The sequence below is a fragment of the Talpa occidentalis genome, unplaced genomic scaffold (genome assembly GCF_014898055.3).
Source record: "Talpa occidentalis isolate TD23 unplaced genomic scaffold, MPIMG_talOcc4v2.1, whole genome shotgun sequence".
Classification (NCBI taxonomy): Eukaryota; Metazoa; Chordata; class Mammalia; order Eulipotyphla; family Talpidae; genus Talpa; species Talpa occidentalis.
Window position 1 is genome coordinate 40815366 of NW_026555331.1, and position 16083 is coordinate 40831448.

At 37.2% G+C, this 16083-nt stretch overlaps 2 protein-coding genes across 3 annotated transcripts in view; both read left to right on the forward strand.

Annotated features, from left to right (window-relative positions):
* The window catches only part of CNGB3 (cyclic nucleotide gated channel subunit beta 3), a 206322-nt gene that overhangs the window by 130632 nt on the left and 59607 nt on the right, over positions 1 to 16083 (forward strand). For both annotated transcript variants that reach the window (XM_054692121.1, XM_054692120.1), the window contains 5 exons: positions 508 to 716; positions 9231 to 9281; positions 11951 to 12037; positions 13603 to 13667; positions 14414 to 14536. In XM_054692121.1, coding sequence (XP_054548096.1) covers positions 508 to 716; positions 9231 to 9281; positions 11951 to 12037; positions 13603 to 13667; positions 14414 to 14536 — 535 coding nt within the window. The remainder of the gene's footprint in view (positions 1 to 507; positions 717 to 9230; positions 9282 to 11950; positions 12038 to 13602; positions 13668 to 14413; positions 14537 to 16083) is intronic.
* On the forward strand, positions 2152 to 2785 carry LOC119240025 (60S ribosomal protein L29-like). The gene has a single exon (XM_037504397.2). It carries the CDS (start codon positions 2196 to 2198, stop codon positions 2682 to 2684), a length of 489 nt encoding a protein of 162 aa, XP_037360294.1. The 5' UTR covers positions 2152 to 2195; the 3' UTR covers positions 2685 to 2785.

Sequence of the window (16083 nt, forward strand, 5' to 3'; positions counted from 1 at the left end):
GCAGGGAGCAGAGCAGGCAGAAGGACCGAAGTACACTGCTGAGGGGAGCAGCGGGCGGCAGGAGAGGTCTGCGCGCCATGTGGGACCCTCCTCCGGTGGCCGGGGAGCAGCTGGGGATCGAACCGGCGCCGCAGAGGCCGCTTGCAGTTTCGCAACCCAGCGCTCAACCGCTGCGCCACCGGGGAGGCCCAGGGCACATCTGATTTTTCTTAAGTTTCTGCTTTCCTGATCCAAATAGTACAGTTACCTGTACTTAGAGTAATCACTGCTCTACAGAAAGGAAAGACATTTTCCAATGTCAGGAAAGCTGATAAAGTCACTTCATATCATTTACAAAGCCCAGTGCTTCCTGCTATAGAGGCAGAATAGTGCTGAATATTTAATAGAGTCTCTTATAGAAAATTGCTTATCTCCAGCATAGTGAACCAACTTCACCAAACTAAACAAGAGAGTTATCTTAATCATTGTTACATGCCATTTGGACTACTTCAGTTACTGTTTTCCTAGATCGACTCTATCTCCGGTGGCTTTTACTCGTCACTGTTGCCTATAACTGGAATTGCTGGCTAATACCGTTGCGCCTTGTCTTTCCATATCAAACACCGGACAACACATGCTACTGGCTTATTATAGACATTGTCTGCGATATCATCTACCTTTGTGACATGCTATTAATCCAGCCCAGACTCCAGTTTATAAGAGGAGGAAACATAATAGTAAGTGAGATTCAGAAGAATCAAAACCTCACAAAATTGATAATTTTTATACGTTTATATAAACTAAATTAACAACATTGTTTCATTTAATGTTTGACTGACTGCGTGTATGGGTCTTTAACCACCAGAAATCACAATAACAATAACAGCAAACACTCACTCTGTGCTGGGGACCATGCATCCCTCGGTGCCTTATTTTGCTCATCTTAAAAATAGGAATAACTATAGTAGCCTCATAATGTCTGTGGGAAGACTGTATGAATTGATGGTATGTAAAGTACCTGGAACTGTGTCTGGCATCTTATGAGTGCATATTAAATGTTAAGTATCATTATTATTCTACTTTATTTACTTACAATGCCTCAATGAATCCTTTCAACCTTATCCTATCTTATGAGGAAGATAGGACTTGTCCCATTTACAGATGAGGAAATTGAAATTTGGAGAGGGTGAGTTTAAGGCACAAAGCTAGAAAGTAGCAGAGGCAGGATTTAAGCCCAGACTTCGATTCTAAATTCCATGCTCATTACAGCTACACCATGCTGGTTCAGAGTGGCAAGATTTTCAGAATTTTATAATGCTTAAGGATACAAAGATAATGCCAGGTCTTAAAAGTTGAAACTGTACTCATAATTTACCTAAATAATGTTTATATATATAACTTATCACTGCAAAAAGAAAAAAAATAGTGTTATGAGAAAGCATTAGTTATAAGTTTTTTAGGATACAGTCTGTATCTTGTTTATCATTTTATAGTCAACACCAACTACAATAATGCATATAGTACAGAAATCAAGTCCAAGATTTTAGACCTGGACATTCTGAGTAAACTCAACTTTAAAAACAAAGACTTCATAACCCTTTTTATCAGAGCAGACTCACTGCACAGTTCAAGATAGTGCGACTAGTCATATGTATCTATTCAAATTTTAAATAATTGAAATTAAATAATATTTAAAATTCAGGTTTCTCAACCATGCTATCTGTATTTCCAGTCCCAGCAACCTCATGTGGATAGAAGTTACTAGCTCAGACAGCATAGAATATTTCCACCATTGCAAAAATTATTATTGGATAGCACTATAAGGGATTAAGACAGTAATGAATCATGAACTCTCCATTGACAGAGCCAGACCACAGAAAGGAAGCCACATACCCCAAAGACAGGTGCAAATCATGAGAATATAAAACACCATCACAGTTGTTTTGTTTTGTCTTGCTTTTTAACTAATATGTCATCCACTGGCCTCACTTCTTTTCACTCTTCACTTTCAAAACTTAATCACATGCCACTTCTCAGCATCAAATGCAGTGGTCCACATTACCAACAAGTATTCTTACCCTTAAAGCGAAATCATCTCCTCCTGGATTTAGTCAATGTTGAGGGGATTTCACAGCTAAATCCAATCAAAGTCAAAAATAGAATATGTTGCTCTTCCGGCTCAAGGCGCCTGGGGAGCCGCGGGCCTCGGTGCAGACATGGCCAAGTCCAAGAACCACACCACACGCAACCAATCCCGAAAATGGCACAGAAATGGCATCAAGAAACCCCGATCCCAAAGATACGAATCTCTTAAGGGGGTAGATCCCAAGTTCCTAAGGAACATGCGCTTTGCCAAGAAGCATAACAAGAACGGCCTGAAGAAGATCAATGCCAAGGCTATGAGTGCACGTGCTGAGGCTATCAAGGCCGTTATAAAGACCAAGACGGTCAGGGCTAACATCCCAAAGGGCAGCAGCCGCAAGCTCAGCCGATTTGCCTACATAGCTCACCCCAAGCTTGGGAAACATGCACGTGCCCGCATCGCCAAGGGTCTCAGGCTTTCGCGGCCAAAGGGCAAGGCTCAAACCCAGGCCAAGGATGCGGCTGCAGCACAGGTCCCCAAAGGAACACAGGCTGCCAAAGGTACCCAGGCCGCCAAAGGTGCCCAGGCTGCCAAAGGTGCCCAGGCCCCCGCAAAGCCTTAAGAATAGAGAACACTGTCTGCCCGTGTGAGGACAGAAGGACTGGTGTCACCCCTAGGCTGCTGTCTACAGGGCACTGGTGTCTTCCTGTGCTATTTGTACAAATAAATTTGAAGCAGAACCTACAAAAAAAAAAAAAATAGAATATGTATTCACAAGCACATACCCAAATCTTTTAGCCTCTACCAGTTGGTCCCTTCCCCAGCTAGTAAAGATGCTTTCTTTCCAACAGATGTCCACCAGGATAACCTCTACACAGTCCCAGCAAGGATTACACAGAATAGATCCTGCAATGTCAAAATAGGAAGAGCAGGGGCCTCACTGGTGGCGGAAGGGGTTAAGACACAACCTATGAAGCTAAACGCAGCTTCTGCAGCACAAGTTCAATCCCCGGTCAGGGAGATAGCCACATGGCGCAGCAGACTTCTCCTGACTCACCCTCTGCTCCCCTCAGCTGTGTACTTCAGTCAGTCTGCCTGTTCTGTTCCCCACTCTGTCTCTGGTGAATCCTCTCATCCCTCCCCCCACACCTCTGACCTGTACCCCAGTTCTTGTATGCATAAGTAAATAAATATTTAGGGCCTCCCCTGTGGTGCAGCGGTTGAGCGCTGGGTTGCGAAGCTTCCCACAGCCATTGCAGCGCCGGTTCGATCCCCGGCCACTGGTGAGGGTCCCACTTGGCACGCAGATCTCTCCTGCCACCCACTGCTCCCCTCAGCAGTGTACTACGTCAGTCTACCTGTTCTGCACCCCACTCTGGCACTGGTGAATTCTCTCACCCTCCTGCTCTTCTGACTGTACCCAGTGCTTGTATAAATAAATAAATAACTTTTTAAAAATAAATAAATAAATCTTTAAAAAAAAAATAGGAAGAGCAGAGCTTCCAAGTGGCATCATGGGTTTATCTAAGCTTTTGGGAAAGAGAGACAAATTCTTTAATATCCTGAACATTTTTTTAATCTCCAGATGATCTTAAATTATCAAAAAAAAAAAAAAACCTGAAAGAAGTGAGTTTGGTTGTATATTTTTTTTTTTTTTTTTTAGAGGCATGTTTTTTTATTTATTTTTTATTTGTTTGTTTTGTTTGTTTTGTTTATACATGCACTGGGTACAGTCAGAAGCACAGGAGGGTGAGAGAATTCACCAGAGCCAGAGCGGGGAGCAGAACAGGCAGAAGGACCGAAGGACACTGCTGAGGGGAGCAGCGGGCGGCAGGAGAGGTCTGCGCGCCATGTGGGACCCTCCTCCGGTGGCCGGGGAGCAGCCGGGGATTGAACCGGCGCTGCGAGGCCGCGGGCAGCTTCGCAACCCAGCGCTCTACCGCTGCGCCACCGGGGAGGCCCTGGTTGTATATTTTTAAAATTATATTTTTGCTGGAAAAATCTCCCAATATTTGAAATCTTTCTTAGAAAGAAATACTAATAGCAAGAGCTAAAGCTGTAGCAAAAAAAAAACCTATTCAAAATATTCCTTGTGAGAACTTCAGAGCATGAGTTAATTCACCAGCACTATCCCTAGAGCTCACAGACAAAGTGATGAATGATGATGATGGTGCACAAATAAGTAGTAAACAACACACCAAAAATAGGGGGGGAAGAGCACTAATTTCAACCTCCATTAGATGCACAAGGGGGGAGAAAATCAATGTTTGACAAATGGAAAATGACAAAATCAGTAAGGGAAGACTTTTATTTTCAATTTTCTAAGAGGCCTTTGCACACAATGGAGCGTTAATACCAAGAAAAATAACCAGTAAAAGCACACTCGATGGGATCTATTTAAAATTCATTATCATGAGCCACAAATATAAAGCAGGAACTAATTGCTTTGTTTGTTCAAAAGAAGTATAATTTTTTTTTAATTTAAAGTAGGTAGTTTGATTACATGCAAAACTTGATTACATCTTGGTGAGAAGATTATGTAAGCTAAGCACCAACCTGAAGTTCTCATTACATTTAACTATCTATGCTACCTTTGGTATACACCAAATTTTTTATTCAGTCCACAAACATTTATTAAATACCTACTTGTCCAGATGTTCCAGTGCTGGAAGATGGAAATAATTAATTCTGGAAGGGCTTGAGGGAAAACAGACAAATAATAGACAAATTGAGATGCTAAAGGCCACAGTGAAGGGAATTGGAAAGATTTAAAGATTTACATATTTTTCCACAGCATTTATTCATGATATCTTTCTTCTGAAAATGTTGCTACACCAATAAAGAACAGAAATTTTAATCAAGGACCAACAAAACGTCCATTGTTTGTAATCCCCCATATAGATAGCAGAGTGTCGAAATGATAGTGGGAATTAAATACGAGAGTCTCACATCCACAAGTCTTTGCTAAACCTATCAATCACAAGGCGCTGTGGAAAGACTCAGTGAGATCTGGTGGCAGTGTCAATCAAGCTTGCCATTAAAGTCATTTGCTTTAGATACTTAGTCTTTTCAGTTACTATTAATAAACTTACCAGAAGAAAATTATCCACTCTTTTCTCTGTGATTTCTAAACTTCACTCAAACTTCTGCTGTTTAATTGTTAAATAATAACTAGCCAAATTATGATACAGTAGAAACAAACAGACCATGGTAAAATTCCACCTCTGAAATTTACTAACAGCATTACTTGGAGAAAATTAATTTACCCTTTCTTTCTCATCCATAAAATGGTAATAACAGTATCCACCTCATAAACCTATTGTAAAGATTAAATAAAACAATGTGTACACCTAACCCAGTGTCTGGCATCTAGAAGATGAGTAGTAAATTGCTGGATGTATCATACAAATAAATGTCCAGACAATTAACTTCTACAGCCCATCTCCTACTGATATAGAAAGTAGAGAACTCTCTTTCTTACCCTACAATAAGGTTCTTGAGAGTTGGGACAGTACTTGACTTCCCTAAATTTCCTAGGAATGCAGGGAATATACTCAAGAAGTGTTTGAAGGAGTGAATGGTAATCTTGGTTCAAGAATATTTATTCCCAGAATAATTATTTAACCTCTATGATCATTTTTCAGATTAAATAATTTTTGAAACATTTCTGTTTTATGTGAAGTTAAGAAGTTTCTATGTCTTATTTATCAGAAGAGGTAAATAATAAGTAAATATAAAAATACCTGGGTAGAGCTTCTTCAAAAACTATATGCTGGTGGGCCTCCCTGGTGGCTCAAGGGGTTAAGACACAACTTATGAAGCTATCCACAGCCACTGCAGCATGAGTTCGATCCCCAGCCAGGGAGCTACCCACATGGTGCAGCAGACCTCTCCTGACTCTCCCACTGCTCCCCTCAGCAGGGTATTTAAGTCAATCTGCCTGTTCTGCTCCCCACTCTGTCTCTGGTGAATCTTCTCACCCTCCACACCTCTGGTCTGCACCCCTGTTCTTGTATGCATAAATAAATAAATCTTTAAAAAAAAAAAAAAACTACTTGCTGGAAAAAGATTTGTGTGCAATTAGCATATCCTTCTTAAAGTAAGCCTCCCCTGAAGAAACGTTGCCTACATATTGATGAGGCTTCAAAGAGAGAGAGAAATAAATCAGTGACATTTTAAAAATAAGAGCCTAATTGTTACCATTAAGTATGCTGATCCTTGTAAAGCTAATAATGCCAAATTTATTTAGTGTGCCAAGGAAGTAGGATTTTAAAATTGCTAGATGGCATTTTCATTTAATCTAGCAAGTTTTCGTTCATCTACATTTATTAAATCATAGAATCATAGATAATGCTGAAAATGAAAGGAATAAATGTGCTGAAAACATTCTTCCAGAGATGTGGAAGAGATGCTATTTTAACTTTAATGTCTATCTATTACATTTTTTTTTAAAGGGGCATGTATTTTTATTTATTTATTTATTTGTTGGTTTGTTTATTTATACAAGCACTGGGCACAGTCAGAAGCGCTGGAGGGTGAGAAAATTCACCAGAGCCAGAGCAGGGAGCAGAGCAGGCAGAAGGACCGAAGTACACTGCTGAGGGGAGCAGCGGGCGGCAGGAGAGGTCTGCGCGCCATGTGGGACCCTCCTCTGGTGGCCGGGGAGCAGCTGGGGATTGAACCGGCGCGGCAGAGGCCGCGGGCAGCTTCGCAACCCGGCGCTCAACCGCTGCGCCACCGGGGAGGCCCATATTACATATATTCTTTAAGGGAGCTGACTGATTTTACTGAAGCTTTTTTTTTTTTTTTAAGATTTATTTATTTATATAAAAACCGGGGTACAGGCCAGATGCGCGGGAGGGTGAAAGGATTCACCAGAGCCAGAGCGGGGAACAGAATAGGCAGACTGACGAAATGCACTGCCGAGGGGAACAGCGCGGGAGACAGGAGAGGTCTGTGGGATTCTCGCGGCCGAGATTGAGCCTGTGCTGCAGAGGCTGCGGACAGCTTCACAGTGAGGCACTCAACCGCCTGCGCCACCAGGGAGGCCCTGATTTTACTGAAGCTTAATATCTGTTTCAACTTAAACTTGTGTTTACATCAATGTGTGACTCAGTAAGCCATTTTGTTTCACAGGGAAAAGAAACATTAAAAGAACATGTCATATGTGTTCTAATGTATTTCTGTAAAATTAATATACATACATGGGTAAAAATTCTACCCAAAAAATGGGAGAAATTTGAGGCAGGAATTGGGAAACTGGCTACGAATCTTTAACATTGCTCAGCAGATAAGTTAAATTATGAATTTGAACAGGCTGGATATTTGTTAGAAGATAATTGTTAGAAGAAGCTGCTTTCAGCTGTCCAACTTATAATACTTTGGTCAACTAATCAATAGTACATAGACAATTCCTTCCTACATATAACTAAAATATAAGAATGTCAGTCCAATATTAGAATAAATTCTTTTAGATCTGAATGTTAACAAATGCTTCCTTGAATGTTAACAAATTCTTCTATCGCTTATGACATTTATTGAGCACCTTGTGTTAGGAACTGGAGAAACAGAGGACCCTCTTAGGCAAATTAAAGTATGAAGGACTGGCAGAGGAAAGAGAAGTGGTGGAGTTTTGTGATGAGTCATAAACAGAGATAATCCATGGGTGCTATGAGGCATAGAGAAAACCATGTGAAGATGAACCTGGACCAAATCATCAAGGATGATGTTTCATGGTATTATCTGCACACTCCTACTCCCACAAAAAAAAAAAAAGGATAAAAATATGATCCAAGCTCTAGGAATAGCAAAAGCAGGCATCAAGGTGAGAAACTCTTGTGATGCATTGGAGAAACTACTAAACTGAGTGGTTGTGGGTGCTGCAGCAGAGAGTGAGACAGAGAAAGTAGAGCTTTCTTATACTGTGAAAGGGGTCTTGGATTTTCTTAAGATCATATAGTCATAGGATTTGACAAAATGGGGATTGTAACTAACCTTCTGGCCACCATTGTAAAGTAGATCCAGGGGAGCAAGTCTAAACATAAGAAAACCAGTGCCAAAGGGAGAGAATGAACATGAGTGAATTTTAGAAAGATGAATCAGTAGAGCTTGATTGCTGATTGATGAGGGATAAAGAAAAGTGGTTTGGGATTACTGACTAATGAAGAAGATGCTCCTAAGATACTCAGTAGTGGAGGAGAGATATAGTTTAAGGGGACTGGAAAATGATTAATTCATGTTTGGTGTAGGTTAAATTTGGTCTGAGCAGGACTGCTAAGTGAAGACAATAGGCAGTTATTTGTACAAGATCAACAGATCCAGAAAATGATATTAGATAGAGGTTTAGTAGCATCAACATGCGAGATGATCTCTGAAACTATGAAAGTGGATGACATTTTTCAGGAAACAAATTTACAGAGAAAATAGCAGAGAGCTGAATTCTGGGAAATACTGTCTTTTAAATGGTTAGCATAATAATCCAAGGATATGAAAAATTAGAACTGAGGAAGTAAACTAAGAATGACTTTCTGAATTCCTCAGTAAAAGAAAGTTTCTTTCAAGAACAAAGTGTTTCAAAGACAAAATAATCCAAAAAAAGGTCTGTGCTTCAAAAATTGGATTCATCTTTTTATTCCTTTACCCTTCACTCATTAAATATTTATTGGTCGCTTTGACAATTCTAGCCACTAGTTATATACAGTTGCTACATAAAATCAACCTTATACTGAAATAGATTGCCATTTAAAAGAGTAGACTGATTTTAAATAAATGGTGCCTGCCATGAAATTATGTTAAGTTCTATAAAGGGTCCTCTGAATATGATCTTTAGGTGGTCTTTGGTGGTTTTCACATTTAGTAGTAGTAGTCTTGAGCAAAAGTCAAATTTCCACCAATTGCCTTTAGGTGAGGAATTATAACGGGAATGATTTGAAGTAAAGTAATGCAAATGACTCTGTTGAGGATCTTGAGTGTCACAAATAAAAGGGCAGGAACAACAACAATAAACACCATGGAAGATATGGGAAGATAGAGAATATTTAAATGTTGAAGTTCAGTTTGAAGGAACTCTAATATATCAAAATATCCTTAAATAATAATAGCTCTAAATATCCTTAAATAATAAAATAATTGATGAAATTTGCTAAAATTAATATGAAATACATTTCAGGTGGATACAGATGAGCTAAGGAGACATTACAGGAGTACTACAAAATTTCAGGTAGGTGACTTACAGTTTCAAAATTGTTCAAGTAATCCATTACCATTTTGACTTTAAGGCACACCTATTGATTACCAAAAAAAAAAAAAAAAAAAATCTGCTTCCTTTCTGAATCATAGACTTTCTAACAAATTTTACAAATGAAGTTTTATTAGAGAAAGACAGGCCTGAAGTTTTTGCTTCTAATAAGAAGATATTCTTTCTTGTATGTGTATATAATTTGACACATGGTCTTTATTAGACAGAACAAAATGTTATTACCCACATTTAAATGTCAATGAAGGAGTATAGGATAGACTTTATCTTGTTTATACAGATGTTAACTTCAAGTCATGTAGCAAGATGTTGTGAAAATCTACAAAGTTGTCTCTACCCCTATTACTTTCTTGTTCCTGTAAGCACAATAAAAGGAAGCAGTTATTTTGATAACAAAACTTCTTCATTTTGCCTCCAATAACAATACAATAGTATGTTTTTCACCTGTAATTACATACAAATAATTACTTAAGTAAAACTAATAAAATAAGTACTTATCATTTATCTGTTCCTAATAATTCTGGGAAATAAGCAGAGATTGGGAATTATCCAAGGTTGTTTCAATCTATATAAGCTAACTCCAGCCTCTCACTTCATAGACAATGCTTTAGTGGCCTCAAATTTTAAAAAAAATTCAAATCTGGGGTCAGGGATTAATCAGCATTGACATGGTGATTAAAATCATTTCAGTCTGTTTTTATCTCTAAATCTTTTCTTTGTAAAAATAGTGCCACATATTTAGACATAAAAGATCTGCAATACTTTGATGAATATGCTCTGAAAGTACCACAAAGTTTATTCCAAACTCTTAATCACCTTCTTGAATTTGAATAATGGTAATTAAGCCATATATTTAATTTAGACTTGTAAACATAACATTTTACATTTATTTAATTGTGAATTCCCTTAGTGCATGCTACCTGTCTTACGGTATTGTGTTATAGTTATCATTGTGATTGGTTAACAGCTTGTGCACAGAAACAAAATCTTACTCTTATTTCAACCCTAACATGCTTTGCAAAGTGGTTTGTACAGAGTTCAGGGTTGTTCAAGACTTAATTCAATTTTCTACAATTCAATGAGAAATACATCATCTCTGTCTACACATATCCATGCCAACATGTTAACAATATCGATTATTGACTGCATGCAAAATTTAAGTGTGGAGTTGAGAAATAGGACAGAGAGCAAGAAAAAAAAAAAAAGCCATTATGATTTGAACCAGAAAACATAAGAAAATAGCTCCAACCTACTGCTTTCGTATTTGTGAGACATTATGTTAGTGACTATTCTCTACACTTTCAACTTCTTGTCAAGCTCAACATTTGTAGGATAAAATCAATGAAGTTCCATGATATAATGTAATTTCTAAACCAATACTCTTATTAATTTGTTAATAACAAACCCTTGACACTGGACTGCAAAACTAGGCAACAAGAAAAGGAGGCTGGGCACTGTAGGTGTGTGGGAAGGAGGGATCCCAATAGAGCATGGTGGAAGATTATTGGAACTTTGTTAGTGGGCATGGTATCAAAACATGTATTTGTAGAGGTCTGAATTCATAACCTCTAAAACAAATACAGTGATGTAACTTTACCTCACTAATAATTTTTAAAACTTTACCTCACTAATAATTTTTAAAAAAGGGCACAAGGGGTTAAGATGCAGCACTATGAAGCTATTCACAGCCTGCAGCACAATTTCGACCTGCAGCCACGGAGATACCCACATGGCTCAGCAGACCTCTCCTGACTCACCAGCTGCTCCCCTCAGCAGTGTATTTCTGTAGATCTGCCTGTTCTGCTCCCCACTCTGTCTCTGGTGAATCCTCTCAACCCCTGCATCTCTGGTCTGCACCCCAGCTCTTATATGCATAAACAAATAAATCTTTAAAAATAATAATAATAATAGGAAAAAAATAAATAAAATCAAGAATGGACTTGATCTTTAGCCCAACAACCTCATGTCTAAAGCATTATTAAAAAATACTTTAACAGGGCCTCCCCGGTGGCGCAGCGGTAGAGCGCTGGGTTGCGAAGCTGCCCGCAGCCTCTGCGGCGCCGGTTCGATTCCCGGCTGCTCCCCGGCCACCGGAGGAGGGTCCCACATGGTGCGCAGACCTCTCCTGCCACCCGCTGCTCCCCTCAGCAGTGTACTTCGGTCCTTCTGCCTGTTCTGCTCCCCGCTCTGGCTCTGGTGAATTCTCTCACCCTCCCGCGCTTCTGACTGTACCCAGTGCATGTATAAACAAAACAAATGAACAAACAAATAAATAAATAAATAAAACATGCCTCTATAAAAAAAAAAAAAAAAAAAAATACTTTAACATTAGCAAACATGCCCTCTCTGAAGTACATATTACAGCTCAACAAAATTTCCAGAAAATTCACTGTCTATAGGAGAGATCATATGCATGAAGGTGGAAATTAAACATGTTGGAAGTGAGTTATGAAGTAGTGTTTCTGTTTCCATGGTACCACTATGCCTCTCCATGCATATTTAATTGATGGCAAGTTTACCTTAAACAACAAATAATCTGGGTAAATTGTCAAATTTTACATACATTGGCATAAATCTGTCCATATTCAAAAATATATAAACACAACATAAACATGAATGTGTTCTTTCAACAGTTGGATGTTGCCTCAGTATTGCCATTTGATGTTTTCTACCTTTTCTTTGGGTTGAATCCAATATTTAGGACAAATAGGATATTAAAGGTAAGATGACTATATTTCATTTTCTTCTTATAATAATAGAAATCTTGAAGTGCTTTAAAATATTCTAAAAATATAATATTCTTAATTTTTCCCAAAATGTCATCCAATTTCGTGCCCTCTTCCATAATGGGAATCTTTAAAACTGAATGAAGGATGAACATCATTGTTCTAGTGATGGATGTTGTTCTTTGCTGTTTTTATTCTACATCACATGATGGCTATTTTTATAATCTAACATAAAAAGACTTTTGTGCTTCTAAGTATAATTACAGTTAAAATGTACCTTTTATCCTCTTATTCTTTTCCATTGTCCTTTTTTATTAGACAGTTACTGAGTACTTGAACTATTGGCTTCAAAATGAGGGAGTTAGATTAGATGACCTCTAAGTGATCTTAGTCATATAAAGTACTATAACTCTAGGAAAAAAACAAATAATTTTGCATAACAAAATTATTTACATATTTGGATACAACTCAAATGTCCATCAACAGGTAACTAGTTAAATAAATGGTGGTACACCTGTGTAACAGAATGCATTGTAACTTTAAAAAAATAAAGAGGATATTTTCTGTGAACTGATATGGAAAGACTTCTGAGATAAATTACCAAGTGAAAAAGAAAAAAAGAAAAATCTTGTTACAAAACAATACTAATTTCTGTTTCACAAGAAGGGATAAATATTCCACTTACACTGGAAGGCTACCACCCCCTCTCCCCCAAAAAAGAAACTAATCAAAATGGTTACCTGAAGTGGGGAGGAGAGGAAGGGGGGAAAATCAGAATAATTAGGGGCGGGTGTAGGAGCAAGAATTATGAAGTGTCTACTTCATATTGTATTTGAACAGTGTGAATGTATATTACCTATTCAAAAAGATTTTAAGACATAAATAGCTTATAATTTGTAAGTTCACAGGCTACCTAAAAAGACTGTGAGCTAGCATGTACATATATGAAGTAGTTATACGCAAAAAAAAAAAAGAGAGAGAGAGAGAGAAATACAAGCTTTGTTTGAATTAAATGTATATAAATTCATTGTATCTTTGTACATCAGGAATACCTAGCCAATGTTAATATTTACTGGACTTCTGATGTTGAAATAAATATACATTGTTGATGTTGAAATAAGTACAATTTTAATTCAGCATGCTTAAAAATAATGCTAGTGATGCGCAACAGGACTTCAACACTATTTATGACATCAGTGCATTTCCTTTTACTTTTCTAGTTTTACTTATGTTTCAGGAGAAGTATGATTTTAATTATTGTAAAATAGAGTTCTGCTATGTGCTTCAAAAAGGAAAAGGAAAGAAATGTTTTTAAGCTTGATTTTCAACAAGCATTACAAGCAAGACTATAACTAGAGGGTAGAAATAAAATAAAGCAGAGCTCTGAAGGTTTGGCACCATGCTAAAATGTACTGCCCACAGGAACATACCACAGGCCTTACTTCTTTTTAAAGACATAGGGATAGGATTATTTTCAGTAGCAAATAAAATCTAATTATAGTTTTATTTATATAGATGTTTCTAACACTTTTGATTTCTTTTGCTTCCTTTCTGCATAGTACACTTCATTTTTTGAATTTAATCATCACTTGGAGTCTATAATGGACAAAGCATATATTTACAGGTAAAGTATAATGCCATATACTTTGGGGGTGGGAGAGAAAGCAATGATACAACACTGCAGACAGCATTTAAGAAGAATATGACCTGCTTTCTCAGGAAAAGGTGATAACTTCAGATTTCTGGCTATACAAAATATACAGTTATATTCTAAAACTGATTGGAATATTTATAAGTGAGATAAAAGTGTGAAAATCATATTAGATTTTAGAAATTACAGGACTAAAAAAAATAGGACATATTCCCAGTTTTAGTGAGAACAAGTACACATAAATATGCTCTTTTGCAAGTTAACTTTACAGCTCTCTCTCTCATGACAATTCATTTTAATCTGAATTTCATTCATTTGCTGTTCTGAACTTCACTTGCACAGAGACCTCTAGTCACAGTTAATCGTAGTATAAAGTCCCATGAGCTTTTCAGAGATATCCAGTTAAAGAAGCGTGGCATATTTTATGGGACACAAAGTGGAGAGGTGACCCTCGAGGCATGTCTTTCAGGCAGTTGACTCATACCATCTGTGAAAAGAAAGGAAGATTTTTTTTTTACACTCTGTCAATCCCAGTCAAGACACTGCAGTCAGAAAACATGCAATGACACCATCATTTTATACTATACTAATGAGAGTTAACATTTGGCAGATTTAAAGCAAGGAGATTCAATGGATACTTCAAGGAAAAGAAATTGTTAAACTAGGCTTTATTCCAGAAACAACATGAGTCCTTACTTTGCATTTATTCTCCTTGACAGAGTCATTCGAACAACTGGATACTTGCTATTTACTCTACACATTAATGCCTGCGTTTATTACTGGGCTTCCTCTTATGAAGGAATTGGCACTACTAAATGGGTATATAATGGTGAAGGAAACAAGTAAGTTTTAATTGTGAAGATGACTTTTATTGATTCTTCTAAATTTTCTGTCAGTGTGCAAGTTTTCTTATGCCAGTGTTTTTGAAACTATGTCACAATCCATTAATGGGGACTAAAATATCTTTAGTCAGTTATTAAAGTGTAGAGGAAAATAGAATAGAAACTTCAGAGTCTGCCATACATACAAGGGGTGCATATGTGTGTGTGTTCGCATCCTGGACTGACCTGGAAAATGCATTTCTTACTCTGGATAATGATTTTTAAAAAAAGATTGAAGCCTGTGCTTTAGATAATTGAGCAATAAAATAACTTTTAAAAACTCCAATACCAGTTGTTAGTAATGAATGATGTTAATTGTTTGGAGGGCAGGTGCAGTAGCTAATTAGTTTACCACTGAAGAGTTTTACGGGTTTGTGACTCAGCTCTCACCACTAACTCAATTAAGCACAGAGTAACAAGGGTCATAAATTCAACTTGACAATTAGATATGAAAATATCCTAGAAAAAAAAATCGTTTGAAAAATTAAGTGTAATAGAATCAGGATTCAATAATGGTAACTGATTATTTAACAGTGACATTTCTTTTTGGTAGATACAAGGATATAGCATAAATTAGATGCCACTAACTTTCTGCTCCAATGAAATCATATTGGGCATATTATAAGGCAGTGTCCTTGGTGAAAAAGGGTAGGACCTAGCATTACTTTGAAGGACAAATCTCAGCAGCCTTGGGAAAGAAGGCAATTATAGGATAGAACAGAGAATAAAGATAACTTACAAAATTGCATATTACTTAGAGTGAGTAGGATGTGATGAGAGATTATAGCACCAATTTTGAACTTTCAACCAGAGCTGATTTTAAGTCACAATTCTTATGATTGGGAAAATATACACACATACACACATGCACATGCACGTACAACATGTGAAATCTAATTCTGTAATTTATTATAGTGAAATCTATAAGTAATTCTCTTCAGAATGCAGATTGCCTTAAGTATGCATTTAGTTTAATGTAAGTAACTAATTTATGTAGAAAATTGAGTAAGATGCCAACTATATTAAATAAAACCTAAACATGAATGTGCAATTGGTGTCATTGGATGCCTGAGTCTGATAATCATTTCTATTAAATTAAGAAAATAATACAATTTGCTTCAGAATGACTTCCAAAACGGTGGAGCTGTTTCTCTTTTCATTTGCAGCATTTCTAGGAACTAGATCTTGTTTCCCAGTGCCAAGAACATCACTGTTTATAATAGACACTATCTTTGCTTATTTAAATGGTTGTTTAAAGAAGTCAGGAAGGAAAAGAGGTAAGGAGTAAGGAAAAAAGAAAAGAATGACCAGGTCTGTGTTATAACTAAAAGAAAATCAGCTTCTATCTATAATAAACATAAGCTAAAGTGTGCTAATATTTTATCCTTCTAATTCTAGCTACAATGCAGACCAGATATCCAAAGTACCCACTTTCTAAAATACAAGATAAATTACTTGTAATTTTTTTGTAAAATTACTTGTAATTACTTGTTAAAATGTACATTGCC